We start from the raw sequence: 17,187 nt of genomic DNA on the forward strand, positions 1-17,187 counted from the left end.
GTGCAATGGGAATATTAAAACCTCCCCCAAAGGGTCTCTATGAAGACTGGCAGAGGATACAGTGACAGGACCCCAGATCCCCCTCTCCCAACCTTGGGCCTCAACTTTCTCTTCAGATTGTGTTCAGATCGGCACTAATAAGCCTGCAAAATTCCAGTCCCAGAAACCCAGAGTTACGTGCCACGAAGCTCTACTTTCCAGGAAAACTCCTGTGGTGGCTAATGCGAGTTGTCAACTTGACGGGATCTAGAGTCGCCTAGTAGACAAACCTCTGGGCATGTCTGCAAGGGCATTTCCAGACTGGGTTACTGGAGTGAAGACCCACCCTACACGTGGGAGGACCAGTTCTAAATGTGAGAGGCCCTCCCACCATTCCATGGGCTAGGGTCCTCAACTGAAAAAAGGAGAAGAAAAACTGAGAACCATACATCTCTCCTCTCTCTCTCTCTCTCTCTCTCTCTCTCTCTCTCTCTCTCTCTCTCTCTCTCTCACCCTTTCTCTCCTCTCTTTCCTCTCTTTCCTCTTCCCTCCCCCTTTCTCCTTTTTTCTCCTCTCTCTCCTCTCCTCCTCTCTCTCATCTCCACCCCTCTTCCTGACCATGGATGCAATGTGACCAGCCACCTTATGATCCTGAACACCCCCTTCCTCTCCAAGATGGGCTGTACTCACAGCTGTGAGCCACAGAAACCTTTCCCTTTAGCTGCCTTTGTCAAGTATTTTGTCATAGCAAAGAGAAAAATTATGAATTCAAGTCGCACCAGGCCTGGGGACTCAGTGTCCAGTGGTGCCAGGAGAATGACATTAAGTTGTCCTCGGCTGTGGACCTCGATGGTGAGATGGATAGGTCTGCCAGCGGAGGCTGGAACAAGTCTGTTTCCATGACAACAAGACGGCACACTTGGGAAGCCAGTGTCCAGGCTCCGGTGATGCCGAATTGTTGTGTCTGCCTATCGGTGCAAGTTAGGTGTCTGTGGTAGCAGCAGCCTGCTCGGTGACCTGGCCCAAGCCATTTTAATCCCATCCAGCCCTAAAAAAAGGCACCTCTTTTGAAAATGTGCAGTTCCCATTGACCACCTAGCAATTAAGCCATGCCAGAGGAATGCAGGCGGGTTGTGACCCAGGCACCTCAGAAGCTAACACTGATGTAGCAGACAAGACAATGCTGAAAATGTGGAGCCTAGGGAAGTCGTCAGGTAGCAGGTGAAGCCAGCCTGCTTTGTTCCTAGACCAAGCCACTTGGTGACACGGGGTACCCCCAGCTTAGCAGGTTTTACAGCATTTGAGACAGCAGCCCAAGATGACTCCAGTGGGGCTCAGCCTAGGACCCTGCCTGCAAAGGCGACCTCAGCCTTCTCCCCAAGTAGCCCGCCTGGTACAGGGACTCGCTCTGCCTGCCGCCTTGGCACCCGCAGCGTGCCCAGTGGTGGTTAGTATTGATTATCAACTTGACAGACTCCAGAATAATCTGGAAGGGAGGATGCTCTTCGTTTCGGCTGCTCTGTGGGCGTCTGGAGGGTTACCTTGATGGGGTTTACGGAGGTGGGAACGCCAACCTGGAATGTGGACAGCGCCATTTATTAGTCCTGGATGGAAGGCAAAGGGGAATGGACTACTAGCATCCAGTGCTCTCTGTTCCTTGGCTGTGGATGGGATGTGACCAGATGACTCCAGCAACTGCTGTGGTGACCTCCCTGCTGTGACAGACTGGGCTGCAAACTGTGAGTCCAGATACGCCCTTTCTTCCCTAAGAGGCTTTTGTCAAGGGTATTTTACCACAGCGATGGAAAAAGAAACCAAGGCAGACCTCAGCCAAGATCCCTATCAGGTTTCAGTAGCAAGGACCTTGAAACCCACAAGGGCAGAGCAGGCGCTCACCTCTGTCCCCAGGGCCCTTCCTCACTCCCCCACCAGCAACGAGTGAGTGCCTGACTTTGGAACGAATTGGCATGAGGCTGGGTTAGAAGGTCTCTGTAGGTCCAGGAGAGGAAGATGGCGTTTGCTGAACAAGCAGAGGCCCCACCTTGCTCAGGGTGTCCCACGTAGGACAATGAGACCAGGGATCTGAGACCCCGCCCTCTTCTGCCACCCAAGGTGCTGAGAACCACACACTGTATATGGTGAACTCTGCCTGTCTCGCGGTTCTGGAACCAGAGATGAATCAAGCTCCCAAAACGACCTATCTCAGCCAGAGCGTCCGTGCTGCTCAGGACAAGGAGCTGGACCTGGCTGACGTTTCTCCATCACTGGAAGCCTCCAAGCGCACCCCCCACCCCCACCCCTGCACTGCACCACAAGCAAGGGCTCAGAACAAGTTTCTTAGTCACTTATGTGTATGTAGTTCTCCACCGCCTTGGGGTTCTTATTCTGGGCAACGGTGGATGGGGGTCACCTATTCTCAGGCTGTGTGAACCCCCTGTGAGTCACTCAGGGACTCTAAGCTTATCTCAGAAACCCTATAGAAAATGGGGGGGGGCATTCATAGAAGTTGAGGTGTCGTACCACCTGTGCTATAAAGTGGAGAGTACCTGATTCTTGTGGAGATGGCTTAGAGAGTCAGTCAGGACGTGGGTGGGTCCTTCAGAGTCAGTAGCATTAGGAATGGAGACCCATATCTACTTGGAACACAAGATTCGGGGACTCAGGACACTTCCTGCAGAGGCCTCAGAAGCCCCCAGTATGACCTGGAGTACACAGTTTGATTTTGTATACGTGACTTTTTGACATGACTCTTTTATATTTTGAGATAAGGCTTCATGTAATCCAGGCTAGCCTGTATGTAACTTGACAATGACATTGGACTCCTGAACCTCCCACCTCCGCCTCTTGAGTGCTGGAATTACAGGCATGCACCACCGTGCCTCCTTAGGCAGTGCTGGGTCCATACCCCGGGGCTGCATGCATGTCAGGCCAGCCCTCTACCAACTGAGTCACATCCCAGCCCCTCTTCAGCGAATTCCAAACTCACTAGTTGCAAACGCAGGGTCCCCAGTAAGAGACAGGTGAATGAACTGAGGGCTCAAATGAAAGGAAAGAAACTCAGGGGCTGCTGCCCTATGTCGAGCCTCACCTGAGCGCCTACAGATGGGGTACACCTACAACTCTGCTTGGCACTGGACAGGCACCATGTGTCCCTTAGAGAAAGAGAGGAGCAGGGACAGACACTTAGGAAACTTCCAAAGGACAAGTCACAGAGTTTCAACTCCAGTGTGGAGTCTCCGCTGACCTTGTGGGATGTAGCCAGCTCCCGAGAGGGAGATCCTGGTGACTTCTCATCTTCTGCATATCCCACTGTGAGCCTGAGTAAGGCAGGAGCCCTCAGCAGTGTGGGAGTTGGCCAGCTCCAACTCTGCCCAGATGGGGGATGGGTGCGGACAGGATCCAAATTCCCCACAAGAGCTCTGCGGATTCTGGAGCCCAAATGGCTCTATTCTTAGTGCCTGGGGATCCGAAATTAACCCCGAAAGAAAGCGCCAGCTCCCTCTGCGATTTCGAGAGCATTCCTGAATATAAAGTCCTAACCACACAAGTCCCACAGCCAGCAATGACACAGCACAGACTAGACAGCGGAGAAACAGCTGCTTATGCAGGTTCAGGCCAGGTGCGCTCAGAGGGTACTGGGACTGTGTCCTCTTGCAGACAGGGAGGATCCCCCATGGCAACCTCCCACTGGGACAGGCAGGTCCCTGCAGATGGAGAACATGTTAGAGATAAAGGACTATAGAGCTATACCGTCTGTGCTGTATCTGTGCCCACAGCAGTGCGGGAACCCAGACATGTTGGGTGTGCCAGGCCCGGGGGACCACTGCCTCAAAGATGGTGGTGATCTACGAGTGTGTCCTACGGAAGAGCTGGTTAATTTATATCAAGGCCACAACAGGATGTGCCCTCTGTGCCTCAGTGGCAGAGCATCCAGGCTCCATCCTGAGCTATTCTGGGGAACATTCTGGAACATCTCACCCGATGGCCACTCTCAGTTCCTCCCAGTCTACCTCAATCTACCTGAGTCCCAGGTCCCTCTGTGACTCAAGGAGTCGTATGTCGGGGATCATGATGGTGGGCCCCAGAAGAGACTGTGGATTTTCAGGATGGAGAGAGCTCCTAACTCTTTCGGACAAAACTCTGATTTTCTTCTCATGATGTTTGCTTTATATAGCCTCCTGTGCTGAGTAGCAACCGCCACCCCAAGGCCTTTGCACTCTGTCCCTATGACCTGTAACTCCCGTGACTTTAGCCTTTGCCCTGATGTCACCTTGGAGGGACTCTGGGTTTTATTCTCCAAGATGGCAGCACAGAAGATCCAGCTATCACAACCGCAGTCTACAGTATCTGGAAGGAGAGAAGGGAGGAACGCGCCAGAGACGTTCCCAGCCATCTTCCTAGGTCACAGGCTGTGTCTGCTAGGGAAGCTCATCTTCACCTTAGACCTGGGGTTCTGGTGGTGTTAGCTCCTCCTGCTGTGTCTCCTCCCCTGACAGAGCCTCCTGGCCAGGGTTCCACTCACCATGAGGATGCGCCTGTAGCTGTCACGGTCGATGCCCCAGAGCTTGAGGTCCGTTTTGGCTTTCACAGTAGCCGCTCTGGGGGTGCCGTAGATGAGAGCCAGCTCCCCGAAGCTTCCCCCCTCACTGATGTTGGTGACCCATTCTCCGTTCACATATACCTTTGGAGAATAAGAGAGAGGGGTCAGTGGGACACGTGGCTCACAATAGCTGCTTCCTCTGTGGGGGAACCCACAACCATCCCCAGTGGAAAGGACAGGTGCTCTGCAAGGCTCTTGGACCACTTCATACACACTCCTACCCTGGAGGTAACCTTACACCTCCAAGGAACATCTATCCCAACCTACTCAGAGCCACAACTGGACAGCACACAGTCACCAAATAACTGGTCAGGACCAGAAGGCGAAACACAATGTGTTCCAGCTACCTCAGGCTGGTTACCCACCCATCATCTCTCAGTCTCTCTGGGCCTCAGTTTTTCCAACTATACCCTAATGAGTCGCCTACAATTACACAGAGATGGATCCAGACAAACATGCCCTCTCTTGCCTTTTCTGTTTACAAAATGCCTCTCCTCTCTGGCCATTCAGTGATCCCTCTGCTTGGGTATCCCTCTTGTCCCATCCCTGTGGGCACACACGGACTGTCCCCTTCTCCTCTGGGCCTTTGCCACCAAGGCAAGCACCCAAGTCTTTTTTGGCTGTTGGCCTAGTTGAGCCCCCTGGCCAGGCACCACTACCAAGCTGCGTCGAGGAGGAGCCAGGACAAGATTCCCTTTCAGGCCGCGTGGACAACGTGCCCTGCACAGTGTGCACACTATGCATGGACCTTGCGCGGCCCACACCCAGCCGGGACACAGAATGGGCAGATTGTTTGTTCCCAGGGCCATTATGCAGCTCGGTTACTATAAATTGACACAATGTATGCTTTATCCCACGGCGTCTCAATGAGCGTACAGAACCGTTCCCACTGCTAAGACGGGTGCGTGCGCAGAGAATGGATTCTGATGAATCATGGCAGCGATTCTTACTGAAATCAATGTCTCATTATCCGGTAACAACTGAGGCACAGAGATTTCTGTCTGAAAGAGAACGCCTCGCAGGTGATGGTTGTAACTCCACGATGAAGTGAGCAAGACATGGAAGGGGACTGGCTAGCCACAAAGATGGGGGGGTAGGGAGGGTAATAGTTCCCAAAGACAGAACTCAGGGACCAGATCGGGTGCGTGCTCCTCCCACCTGGCCGGGTGGGTTCCCCAAACTCCAAAGGGATGTGGGGTGCTAAGAGGGGAAGATATAGGCACTGATTGCCCTTAAAAACCTGCAAGAGACTAGGCATGGTGTCATACACCTGTCACCTCGGGCTGAGGCAGGAGGATGACAGGCTCCACGCCAGTCTGAGCTATAGAGTGATGTCCTGTCTCAAAAAACCCAGAGCCCAAAAGATCCATAGAGCGTCTGGAAGCAATGCCCACCAAATGCTGGAGCGAATGTCGATGGAAAGAGGGAGAGAGTGTGGCGGCCTGGGACTTTAGATGTGAGTCTACAGACCTCAGAGCACATCCCTAGGGCCTCACGCCATTTCCACAGCCAGAGAGGGTAGAGCACAGCCTCCCCTCCCCTCCAGATGCAGGGCTGCCACTGCCACCTTGCCTGTGCTCCTGCGGGAACCTACGCATGCAGTTAGCGCTCGGGTTGGAAACCCCCACTGATCTGAACATGGAGCTCAGTGAGTACGCACAGCCCTCCCAATGTCACCTTCAGTCTGTCACTTGCCTCTGTGAACCTCAGTGTGCTCATCCAGACCAGATGGACTGTCACACCCATCTGATGCTGCCATGATGGACTGTCACACCCATCTGATGCTGCCATGATCATTGCTTTGGTGGTACTAGGGATTGAATGCAAGGCCTTGCACCCCAGCCCCTCACTGGGGGATTCTAGGCAGGGGCTCTACCACTGAGCCATGCCCCCATCTTCTCTCTGAAGTACTCTAGACAAATGCCTTCCACGGAGCTGTATCCCCAACCTCTTCCCCACTTTGAGACGGAGTTTCCCTGTGTAGTCTATGTTGTCTCCTAATTTGGTAAAAATTTTCCCAATGCAGCCTCCAGAGACCTGGGATTACAGACGTGCACTACCACCCAGGCATCCGGGACATTTCTGAGTTGAATGTGACTTCCTTGTTTGTTTCCTGACAAAGATCTGAGGTAAGTAACATCTCTTGCATCACAGGCACACCTACTGGCTCAGCAGAAGCAAGTATTCCTGAAAGCATAGCCGCAGAGGCTGCTTTGTCCCTACCACACTTCTGTCCCCGTGTGTCATCATGGGTGGAGTCATAAGTGCAGATGCTCTAGGGTATGAGAGAGGTGTGTAGGACACTCGAGTCCCTGCTGGTGAGCTGCCAATGGGCGAGTCTCCTTGCAGCACGAGGATCAAGGAAGTCCTCCAGGAGCTACCCCAAGTCGGGGGGAGGACTTAAAGCTATGTCCTCCCAGAGCACTGAGCCTCTGGGGACACAATGCCTCTGTAGTAGTAATACTTCCACAACTTTACACCCCACAGGAAGAGTGAGTATGGCTGCCCTGGGACATGACCAGGGACATGCAGGGACCCTGTACAGTGACTACCCTCCCTCAGCCCAGAGCCTCAAGCCTAGGGGATCTCCCACAGTGTCAGAGGAAACCATTGTGTCCTCCAAGGCCACCCGGAGGACAAAGGGCCATCCTTCTATGCACACTGGCCTCTGTCACAGCTCCCCCACCCAGCTGGTACGCAAAGGGGCTACTCTTGTTCGGTTCAATTTTTTTTTTTTCTTCCTTTAGGAGAAAAATGGTGGGAGGCCCCACTGTGCCACATTATGCTACACTAGGGACCAAGGGTCCTCCAGCTGAGCCCAGCCTCTCCTGCCCTGCCCTGCCTGCCTTCCTCCTTCCTGCCTGTCTCTGTGGAGTCTGGGTGACCCTCTGACTCAGGCACCTTCTCACCTCTAGGGACTCTGCATTAAATGGCAGATTCCCATCCTCAGGGGACCTTCCAGTAACAGACACAAGCCACGGGCAGATGTCGTAGAGATACAAGACTGGTGTGGTGGTCCATGCCTGTGATCTTAGCCTCGGAAAAACTGACTCTGGCAGATTGGGCTAGCCTAGGCTACAGAAAAAGCCTGTATGAAAAAGCAAAACCAAGGCTGAGTTGACTCAGTTGATAAAATATTGGCTTTGCAAGCAATACTCTGAACTTAAGCCCCTGAATCCCTGTGAAACCTCTGGGCACTGGGGCATGGGGAGCACAGATGGGCAAATCTTTAGGGCTCCTTAGTTGGCTCCCCTACATGGATCAGCAAGTTCCAGGCTAGTGAGAGATGCCGTATTAACAAAGCAAGGTGGACGGACAGGACGACTCCACGGGTTTGATCCCAGGACTCATGCAAAGGTGAAAGGACAGGATTGACTCTACAAAACTGTCATCTCACATCCATGTATGTGTGATGTCAAAAGCACCACACCCCATCACATGCATGCACGCATGCACTCACACCATACACACACACACACACACACACACACACACACACGTGCACATGCATGCATACACACATGCAGCCCAATACAATAAATATGGTTAAACTTATAAAACAAAGTGGATGGTATTTGAGGAATGACGCCTGAGGTTGACCGCTAGCTTCCATAGTCATGTGCACACACATGGACACACGCACATTGCACACATGTGCATGTACATACACACTAGGAAAAAGAAGAAAAGGAAAAACCATTTTTTAAAAGACCCACCTCTGAATTTACACTCCTGGGGTGGCCTGGCCTCTACATATTTTTAAAGGACCAGAGGTAGCCAGAGGTGGCTGAACGGCACCTGCACCTGTATAGTAAAGTCCTGGCAGAGTCCCCAAAGATCACTGGATTTCTAGAGCACCAAGACTCCAGGATCACTGAACATCACTGAACATCACTCTCCCGACACAGATAGACCAAGACTGCCAGGAGCCCAGGGGTGACTTGGGCAGGACCTGCTCGGCCTCCCTTCCCAAGCACTTCAGTCAAGTGGGCAAGACAGCAATGGAGACGTGAGGACAAGGATAATCACAAGAGCTGGGCCTAGGACACACGAATGCCACCCTTGGCCTATGCCCCCAGAGCACTCCTGGGTAGTCATCAGGCCAGTGAGGGTCCCCCCTTGTAGTCGGTCCATCCTGAGTGCAGCCTCCTCTCACTCCTCCTCATGTCCACATGCATTTCCAGATCCCCAGAAGGTAGATCGGGTCAAGACCATGCCCCAATATGAATCCCACAATTTCTCCGAAAAGAAAATGGAGTCCCATGAGGTCTGTATGAACCCAACAATCCAAGGGACTGCCGGTACCCTCACCCTGTGTAACTTAGTCCTACTAGAACAGCACAGCTTTTGGGGTGCCTCAGGATCTAACACCCTCAAATCCAGGCACACTCACTGCCAGGCTATATCAACACCCTGTGACCTCAAGCGGGGCCACTGAGGACCTCGGAGACGATATGCTGTGTGGTTAAAATATGCTTGGGAGGCTCCAAGACCTTCAGGAAAAAAATGTCACAGCCAGCATTCAACAAACGGCCAACTGAAACATGACAGCACTTTGGAAGGCACATCTCCAGGAGACAGTCACACATCCCTGTTCACTGCAGGGTAGCTTGCAAGAGCCCATAATGATGCACATAAAGAAAAGGTGCCAAAGGCCCCCAGTGGAATATTACTCAGCCTTAAGCAGGGCATTCTGACACCTGCTACAGCGTGAATGGGTGGAGCTTGAGAACGTTTTGCTCAGTGACCAGCGGCCACAGGATAGATGCCGTGTGACGTCAACAAGAGGCTCCCCAGAAGAGTCAGACTATTTTTAGATCAAGAATCTGTGAATTCCAGCCCCAGAATCCTCGTGAAACCTCTGGGCATAGTGGCCAGGGTTTATAAACCCCGTGCTGGGACCCGGGAAGTACAGATGGGCAAATCTCTGGGGGGTCACTGTTGGCTACCCTACACAAATCAGTGAGTTCCAGGCTAGAAAGAAGCTGTTTTCATTTTATGTGTACGGGTGTCTTTGCCTGCGTGTGTGTCTGTGCAGGCGGGGGTGAAAGGAGGGGTCAGATCCCCTGGAACAGAAGTTACGGACAGCTGGATGCCAGGAATCAAACCCACGTCCTCTGGCAGTGCATCCAGAGCTCTTTAACTCCTGAGCCATCTCTCCAACCCCAAGAGTCAGACTAGGGGCTGGGGTGGGGCTGTGGAGTGACTCAGTAAAGGAACCAGATGAGATCAGTAAGGCAGTTCAGACTCGAGGGTCGGGGAGACAAGTCAGTGCGTAGTGGCTCACTGTGGAAATGTGTGGACCTGAGCTGTTCCATTGCCAGAAGCCATGGTTTTTTTTTAAAAGGTTGGATGTGATGGTACATGGCTGGGTAGGTGGATACAGGTGGATGCCTAAGGTTTTGCTGGCCAGCCAGCCTGACTAAAATACATGCTCCCAGGTCAGTGAGAGTAACACTCTAAAAAAAAAAAAAGGTGGACAGTGACTAATAGACACCCGAGGTTAAGTGATGGCGTCCACAGACATGCTTTCTCCTCCACCCCTCCCCCACAGGCACAGAGGAAAGTTTTGGGGATGGGGTTAGCTGCACTGTTGATAATATAGTTAATCTCATGCTCCAAGCACTTTAACAATTTAAACAGATGTGCTCTTCCAGAAACTCTGGAGAACTGAACCGTCCCCAGCCCAACAACAGGACAGTGATGCCCAGCTCCCGGGTGCGCACGCGCTACCAGGGAGGGAAGCATCCTAAGGCAGGAAGAACCTCTTCTCCTGAACCAGGAGAATCCTGCCGACCTAGAGCTCACGGGGACAGTGTTAACCTCGGAAGTGATAGGGACACCCCCAAAACCAGGAGTCTAGAGACAACCAGGAAAGACCCCAGAGCCCATTTCCAATCTCGTATGCTTGCAGCTGGGTGTCCTTTTCGGCAGAAATGCTGTCTCATGAATAAAATAAATTGGAAAATATTTTTCTGCTAGAAAACTGGATTCTAGTTCTTGACAAGCATACACCCACTGCCTAGCATTTAGTCTCTGTGGAAAGCCATGATTTTAACTAAGACTGAACTTTGGCCCTTTCGGCCTCCTGGTCCTCCTAGCGGGAGAAGAGTATTCATCCTGGAAGGATGCTCCGGGAGCCCTAGCACACTGGCCTGTCTGGAGGGAGGGGTGCAGCTCCTGCCTGGGAAGGTAAAGCTGGTGATAGCCCTCTCGTTCCCCCACCCAGGTAAAGGCAGATGGACTGCAGCTGCCCTAATGGCATCCTTGCAGACCTGCCTGGCCTGGGGGAGGGGGTTCAGGATGCAGCACAGGGACCGTAGAAGCTTGCTGAGAGTCATCGCAGTGATTAGAGTAATGTATGCCCCATAACTCAGCTGGGACTGACATGCCGGCTTCTCCCTCCCAGCAGCTTACTGGGCACCCTTTGATTCCTTTACATGTGGCCTTCTTTCATGGCCCCCGTGTGTTTACCCTGCAGCTCCCACATCACAGTTCAGCTTCTTCTGTGCCCATCCCTGTGGGTGCTCCCTGCCGCCCACCCCTGTCACCACTGGAAAGTCTGAGAGGCTGATGGAGGTGTCGGGGACTTTTTCATAGTGCTATAGGGAGGTGAGGCCGGATGCACCCACTCATAGGTCCAGTCTGCACCACCCACAGCCTCTACATCCTAAACTCGAGGCTTTAGCCAGGAAGTGGCATCCACCCACGATGCCCAGACATCCTGGTTTGGCCAGCCAGCGTCCAGCAAGGGCCTCTAAGCCGCCTTTGAACCTGAACCTCCTGGCTGGGGAGGGAGGGAGGGAAGATCTGTCGAGACAATATATTTGAGGTGAAGGTGAGCTCACTTTTTCCCCAGGTTGGTGGGTGGCCAGTTAGAGCTCTGACCATCATTATAAGATACTGGGGCCAACCAGAGGCTGGGGAAACCTCAAGCCAGGCTCCCACCCTGGCTCCTCATTGACTCACTGGAGGCTGGAAGGTGTCTGTCGGGAGGTTGGAAGGGTCTTATTCAGATGAGCTGTGACTTTGGGGACCCTCAGTCCTACCTTGAAAAGGATGGAGTGGAGGTGTGTGGGATCCTGCCGGTCCTATCCACCCCTCGCTCCACAACCAAGGGGGTCATGGATATATATCTGGGGCCAGAATCATCAGTTAATGTGACTTTCACTTTTGCAAGATTCTGGGGACAGTGAGGTGGAGGCTGTCTTCTGAAAGGAGATGGAACACAGGCTTAAACCCCGAGCACACATCCAGGCGTGACTGCCTGCTCCTTAGCCATACCTGGGGTCTTCCACAGCAACTGGCTCAGGGGCTTAAACCCCTAGCACACATCCGGGCAGTGACTGCCTTAGCCATACCTGGGGTCTTCCACAGCAACTGGCTCAGGGGCTTAAACCCCGAGCACACATCCAGGCCGTGACTGCCTGCTCCTTAGCCATACCTGGGGTCTTCCACAGCAAGCGGCTCAGGGGCCTCCAGGGAAGATCTCAGACTCAGTGAGCCAGGGACACACAAGACGGCCACATACAAGCTCAGATACACTGTAGCTGATCTGAGGAGGGAGGTGGCCACTGCAATTGCGCTGGGTGTGGGTGTGGGTGTGGAGGGTGGGGTGAAAGGCTGCCTAGAACAGGCAGGAGGTGGGGTCTGCCTAGTACACAGGGGAAGAGGGCACGAAGCCTGCTCTGTGGGAGAAGCCAGTCTTCCTGGAGATGTACATGGTCAGGGCGTGGGGGAGGTGAAAGGGGAAGGAACTCAGGGGCTCCAGAACCCTGAGGACAGCCAGCACTTTCCCTATATCCACTTATTTGGGGGAAGTCAAAGAATATGTGACCCAGAATCCCCTGGGGTCACCCCAACCTTGTCTTTGAGATGGAATTAAAAGATTCTAGGTGTCTTTGATGAGCACAACAGAGGTCACATGTGGACTGGGACACAAGGCTCAGTTGGTATCGTGCTTGCTTAGCATTCGTGAAGTCCGTCCCCCCCCCCCGGAGGAGGGGGTGACCTCCATCCCCAGCATCACATAAATCAGATATGGCCACACAGCTCTGCAATCCCAGCACTCAGGGGGTGGAGGCAGGAGAATCAGAAGTTCAAGGATATTCTCCAACACCTGAAGAGTCTGAGTTCAGGCTGGAGGAAAAAAAAGGAAAAAACAAAAAGGAGGAGGAGGAATAAGGGATAGAGGAGAAAGGGAGAGGGGGTGGGCAGCCTTGTGTTCCAAGGAAAGGATGGGCCCAGATCAGAAGCCACATGGGTTCCCAGGTTACCCAGGTTACAGCGAGAGGGCCTAGTCTTCTGTTGTCATTAAGGTAAGATTTATCAGCGCTCCACTGCAGACAGAGGAGCAGGGCCTGGAGGGCACTGAAGGATAAAGAGGAATTTGCAAGGCAGAGCAAAGCTAGGAGCAGAGAACTCCGGGAAAGTCCAGGCCCTGCGGTAGGAGCTGCTGTTCACTAATTTCCTGTTGATTGGTTGTCATCCACCCCATGAAGTGAACACAGCACCCCCAGGGCAGGTTCATGTTGACTATTCCCAGGGGTCCCATGGGAGCTGGCAATGCCACTGGAGATCAAGAGCTAGCCAAGGCTGGAAGGAGAAGACAGAGCAATGAGCGGTGGGTTTAGGGCCAGGAATGGGCAACAACGCGGGCTCACGGCTTGGGAGAGGAGCTACGGGTACAAACTATGGGGGGTTGGTAGAGTATTTGCCTGACCTGCAAGAAACCCCAGATTACACTCCCAGCACGGTATAAACCAATGCTTGTCATCTCAGGTCTCAGGAGATGGAGGCAGGGGGATTGACAGTTAAGGATCATCCTTGGCTACATGATGAGTTTAGGCTAGCCTGAGCTACATGAGACCTTCATTTATTTATTTTTATTTTATTTTATTTTATTTAGGGTTTCTCTGTGTAGCCCTGACTGGAACTCACTCTGTAGACCAGACTGACCTTGAACTCAGAGATCCGCCTGCCTCTGCCTCTGAGTGCTAGGATTAAAGGTGTGCACCACTACCACCTGGCAACCCCCATCTTTAAGAACAAAAAAATCAAACAACAACAAAAAAACCCCAAACAACCATAAAGCAAAAATTAAAAACAAGTCACCCATGCCTCTCACCAATCTCAACCCATCAAAGCAACTTCCAACAGAGAGAGCAGCGGTCCTCGGGACCCACTTATACAAGCTGCTAGGGGCCAAGGCCTTCTCCCTCCCTCCCAAACCTGGCCTGTGGTAGGCCAGGAACCAAGCTGTTTTCTGAGCTGGGTTTTTCATGGATGTTTGTTTTAACCTGAAGCTAGGGCACAGCAGAGCCTCACTAACATCAGAACCTCCTTTTAATCGTCTGCCTCATGCTTCCTGAGTGAGTAGCCCAAGGGGTCACGACCTCCCAACTCAGTTTCCTTGTTTGGGGAGACAGGAGGCCCTGCCTCCCCTGAGACCCAGACCAGGGGTTGAGCTGTCAGATTCACCGGGTCAGCTTCGCGTGTGCCCCACTCGGGACGCCTGGGTGACTCACTTCCTATGGGGTGTCTCCGGAAGCAGGTGGGCCAGTGTGGTTCCCAGAAATGCATTGTGGGACAAAGTTGGGCTGCTGGGGAAATCAGAAAAGGATTTTCCCAGAAATAGCCTGGCTGGACATAGGCTTAGGAGCAGAGGCCAGGTCCAAAATAGCTCACCTAGCCCCGGGGCACCAGGCAGGGTGTGGCCGAGACACCTCCGAGGCAAGGAGGGCACAGCAAGTCCCCTCGGACAGGTGGGGCACAAACTATGGCTAATTAGAAGGTGAGGCCAAGCTGAGCCACAGCCCAGCAATGACCCTGGGGCTGGCCTAGGAGTTGACCCACAACGCTAAGGACCCTGAAATGTCCCGGTCAGACTCTGTCCCTGTCCTCTCTTCTATCTGGAGACAGACCTTCACGAAATGGATCACAGAAAGTAGCCCCAAATAGGCAATTGATCAGGGCAGGGCACATGGTGCCCCTGCTGATGCCCACCCTGAGGAGCTGACATAGGTTACAACACTAACGGAGAAGCAGATACTCAGAGTGACAGCAAGAGCAAGGGAGGGGACACCCATCAGGACGATACCAGCCCAGGCCCAGTGGCAGGCCAGCAAAAGGTCAGACTCCCGCAGGCAAGAGGAGGTCCCAGACTGACTCGGAGATGAGTGTTACCACACTGCTTGGGAGGAGGATGGAAGAAAGTTACCATAGGCTCCCTGTGTCAGAAGGGACAAAGCCATAGAGGATTAGGATAGAAATCGGACCCCTCAGCTCAGGGAAACATGCTCTGACAACGGGAGCCAGACAAGGGGACATAAGTGCCATTCCAGTCAGAGGGCTCTGCGGGGGCTTGGGCAGGGTTGGCCATGGGGATAGAAGGAGGGAGGGCCAGCTAAAAGCATGAGGAGGGGATGCTTCTAACATTACAGTGATGGAGAGAGTGGTGTGGGGGGGGGAGGGTAGGGGATGCTGTATAAACACGTGAGCCCTTTGTCCCGACAGTCCCTTGGTGAAGCTTGGGTACATGCTGGCACAAAAGCTGACAGTCACCCCATGTCACGTCAGGACCTCTAGTGTCTACAAACATGGAAGCTACTGCCCATGTGGTCATCGCGAACATCCACTGTAAGCCCCCAGAGTCTGCAGGCTGACCTAGCTTGCTAGCCAAAGAGGACACCTTAGGCTGCTCTGGCACGCAGACCCTCAGTGAAAGCAAAAGAGAACCTCACTGGGCCTGCACCTGCTGGGCACAGCTCTCCTTCCAAACTGGGCTTTTATAGTCTTATACTATCATTTAGCCAAAATGCTTTCTTGATCTTTAATAAAATAAAACAACTGAAATAAGGTTTGGGGCAGGGTGTGGCTCAGCACTGAAGCTCCTGCTTCGACTCCCCCAGGGAGGGGCTGGGGGCGTGGCTCAGTGGTAGAGCCCCTGCCTAGAATCCCCCAGGGAGGGGCTGGGGGCGTGGCTCAGTGGTAGAGCCNTAGAGCCCCTGCCTAGAATCCCCCAGGGAGGGGCTGGGGGCGTGGCTCAGTGGTAGAGCCCCTGCCTAGAATCCCCCAGGGAGGGCCTGGGGGCGTGGCTCAGTGGTAGAGCACCTGCTTGGAATCCCCCAGGGAGGGGCTGGTATTTGAGGGTCAGAACATCCATCTAAATGCTAAGAGCCCTGAGTTCCATCCCTAGCACCATAAACAAACAAATAAACATTAAGAATCTATTCAAAAAGAGAAGCTGCCAGCTTGCATTTGTGAGACCTGGTGCTAAACTGTGTGAAGTCTTCAAGCCAAGCATGCCAAGAGGACTTGATGTCCAAAACCCATGATGGATGGATAGATACTCACATCTACTTCTCCTTGGTCAATCACATAGAAATTATCTCCTTCGTTCCCTATGACAGAAGAGACAACAGATGTAAAATGTGAAACAAAACGAGTTAGATACTGTTGGTTATCTGGCAAAGAACCCTTGTAACTACGTGTGCCAGCCAGTACCAAGTAATACCAGCCCCAGGTGCCAATTTCTGGACATGGAGCAACGCTCTCTCATCCCAGGGTCCCTTGTACACCAGGCAAAGGCTCTAAGCTCAGTACTCTCTTCACTCATTAAGTTCTTCAGGTTGGTCTTGAACTCAAAATCCACATCCCCTGCTTCTTGGATTGCTGGGATGACAGATTAATGTTAGCTGTCATGCTGTGTTTCATTAGTTTCTTTTTCTTTTCTCTCTTCCACCTCTCCCTGCCTGCCTACCCCCTTCCCCTGTTTGTTCTGAGACAGGGTCTCTCGCTATGTAGCCCTAGCTGGGCTGGAACTCACAAAAGTCTGCCTGCCTCTTCCCCCTGCCCCCCTCTGCCCCCAATCTCTATGAAGGGCCTCATACCATAGCCCAGACTGGCCTTGAAGTCAAGACAATTCTCCTGCCTCAGCCTCTGGAGCACCCACCACCTCTGGAAGTTTCTTAAGTTGGCCAGGACAGATGACAAATATCTGGAGGGAAACATACCTTGCTGTATGACTGTTTCCCCACCGATGTGAGTGACAGGAAACATGGCATCAAATATGTCACTGAAAAACAAGCACAGATAGGAGCTGTAGCAGACACCAGCCAGGTCAACCTGTTTCCCACAACATATACCCAGTCCCGTCCATTCACCACCTCTTAGCCCCTCAGAATCCAGTCTGCAGGCCTCAGGCAGAGGAGCCCTTCCAAGTTAAAAGAGGAATTAAGGCCTTCACCAGCCGGGCCGAGAAGAGCCACATGGGTACTCTGCACACAGCCAACAGGCACAGCCTGCTTGTTTGGCTTCTTTGTCTGTTTATTTTGCTCTCTTGAGGCAGTGTGTCAACTGAGAAAGACCTTAACTTCTGACCCTCCTGCCTCCACCTCCCCAGTGCTGGGGTTGTAGGCACAGCACTGGGTTTATGGGGTGCAAGAGATTAAACCCAGAGGTTCTGCATGCCAGGCTAGCACTCTATCAATTGAGTAACATCCCCAGGCCCTGCCTGGCTTCTTACAAGAAAGGAATGAGTTTATGGGCACTGTTTTTACAATCCAGTGAGGAGAATAAGTCACAGTCGGTTATGAGCACTTCTCGTG

The 17,187-nt window shown here is 52.8% G+C and overlaps 1 protein-coding gene across 4 annotated transcripts in view; it reads right to left on the reverse strand.

The window, feature by feature from the left end:
- Prkar1b (protein kinase cAMP-dependent type I regulatory subunit beta) overlaps window positions 1-17,187 on the reverse strand; it is a 140,746-nt gene that overhangs the window by 29,319 nt on the left and 94,240 nt on the right. For all 4 annotated transcript variants that reach the window (XM_021186831.1, XM_029533623.1, XM_029533621.1 and 1 more), the window contains exons 5-7: window positions 16,594-16,655; window positions 15,935-15,981; window positions 4,502-4,660 (exon numbers count right to left, since the gene is read on the reverse strand). In XM_021186831.1, coding sequence (XP_021042490.1) covers window positions 4,502-4,660; window positions 15,935-15,981; window positions 16,594-16,655 — 268 coding nt within the window. The remainder of the gene's footprint in view (window positions 1-4,501; window positions 4,661-15,934; window positions 15,982-16,593; window positions 16,656-17,187) is intronic.

Source organism: Mus pahari, chromosome 23 (genome assembly GCF_900095145.1).
Source record: "Mus pahari chromosome 23, PAHARI_EIJ_v1.1, whole genome shotgun sequence".
In the NCBI taxonomy this organism is placed as follows: Eukaryota; Metazoa; Chordata; class Mammalia; order Rodentia; family Muridae; genus Mus; species Mus pahari.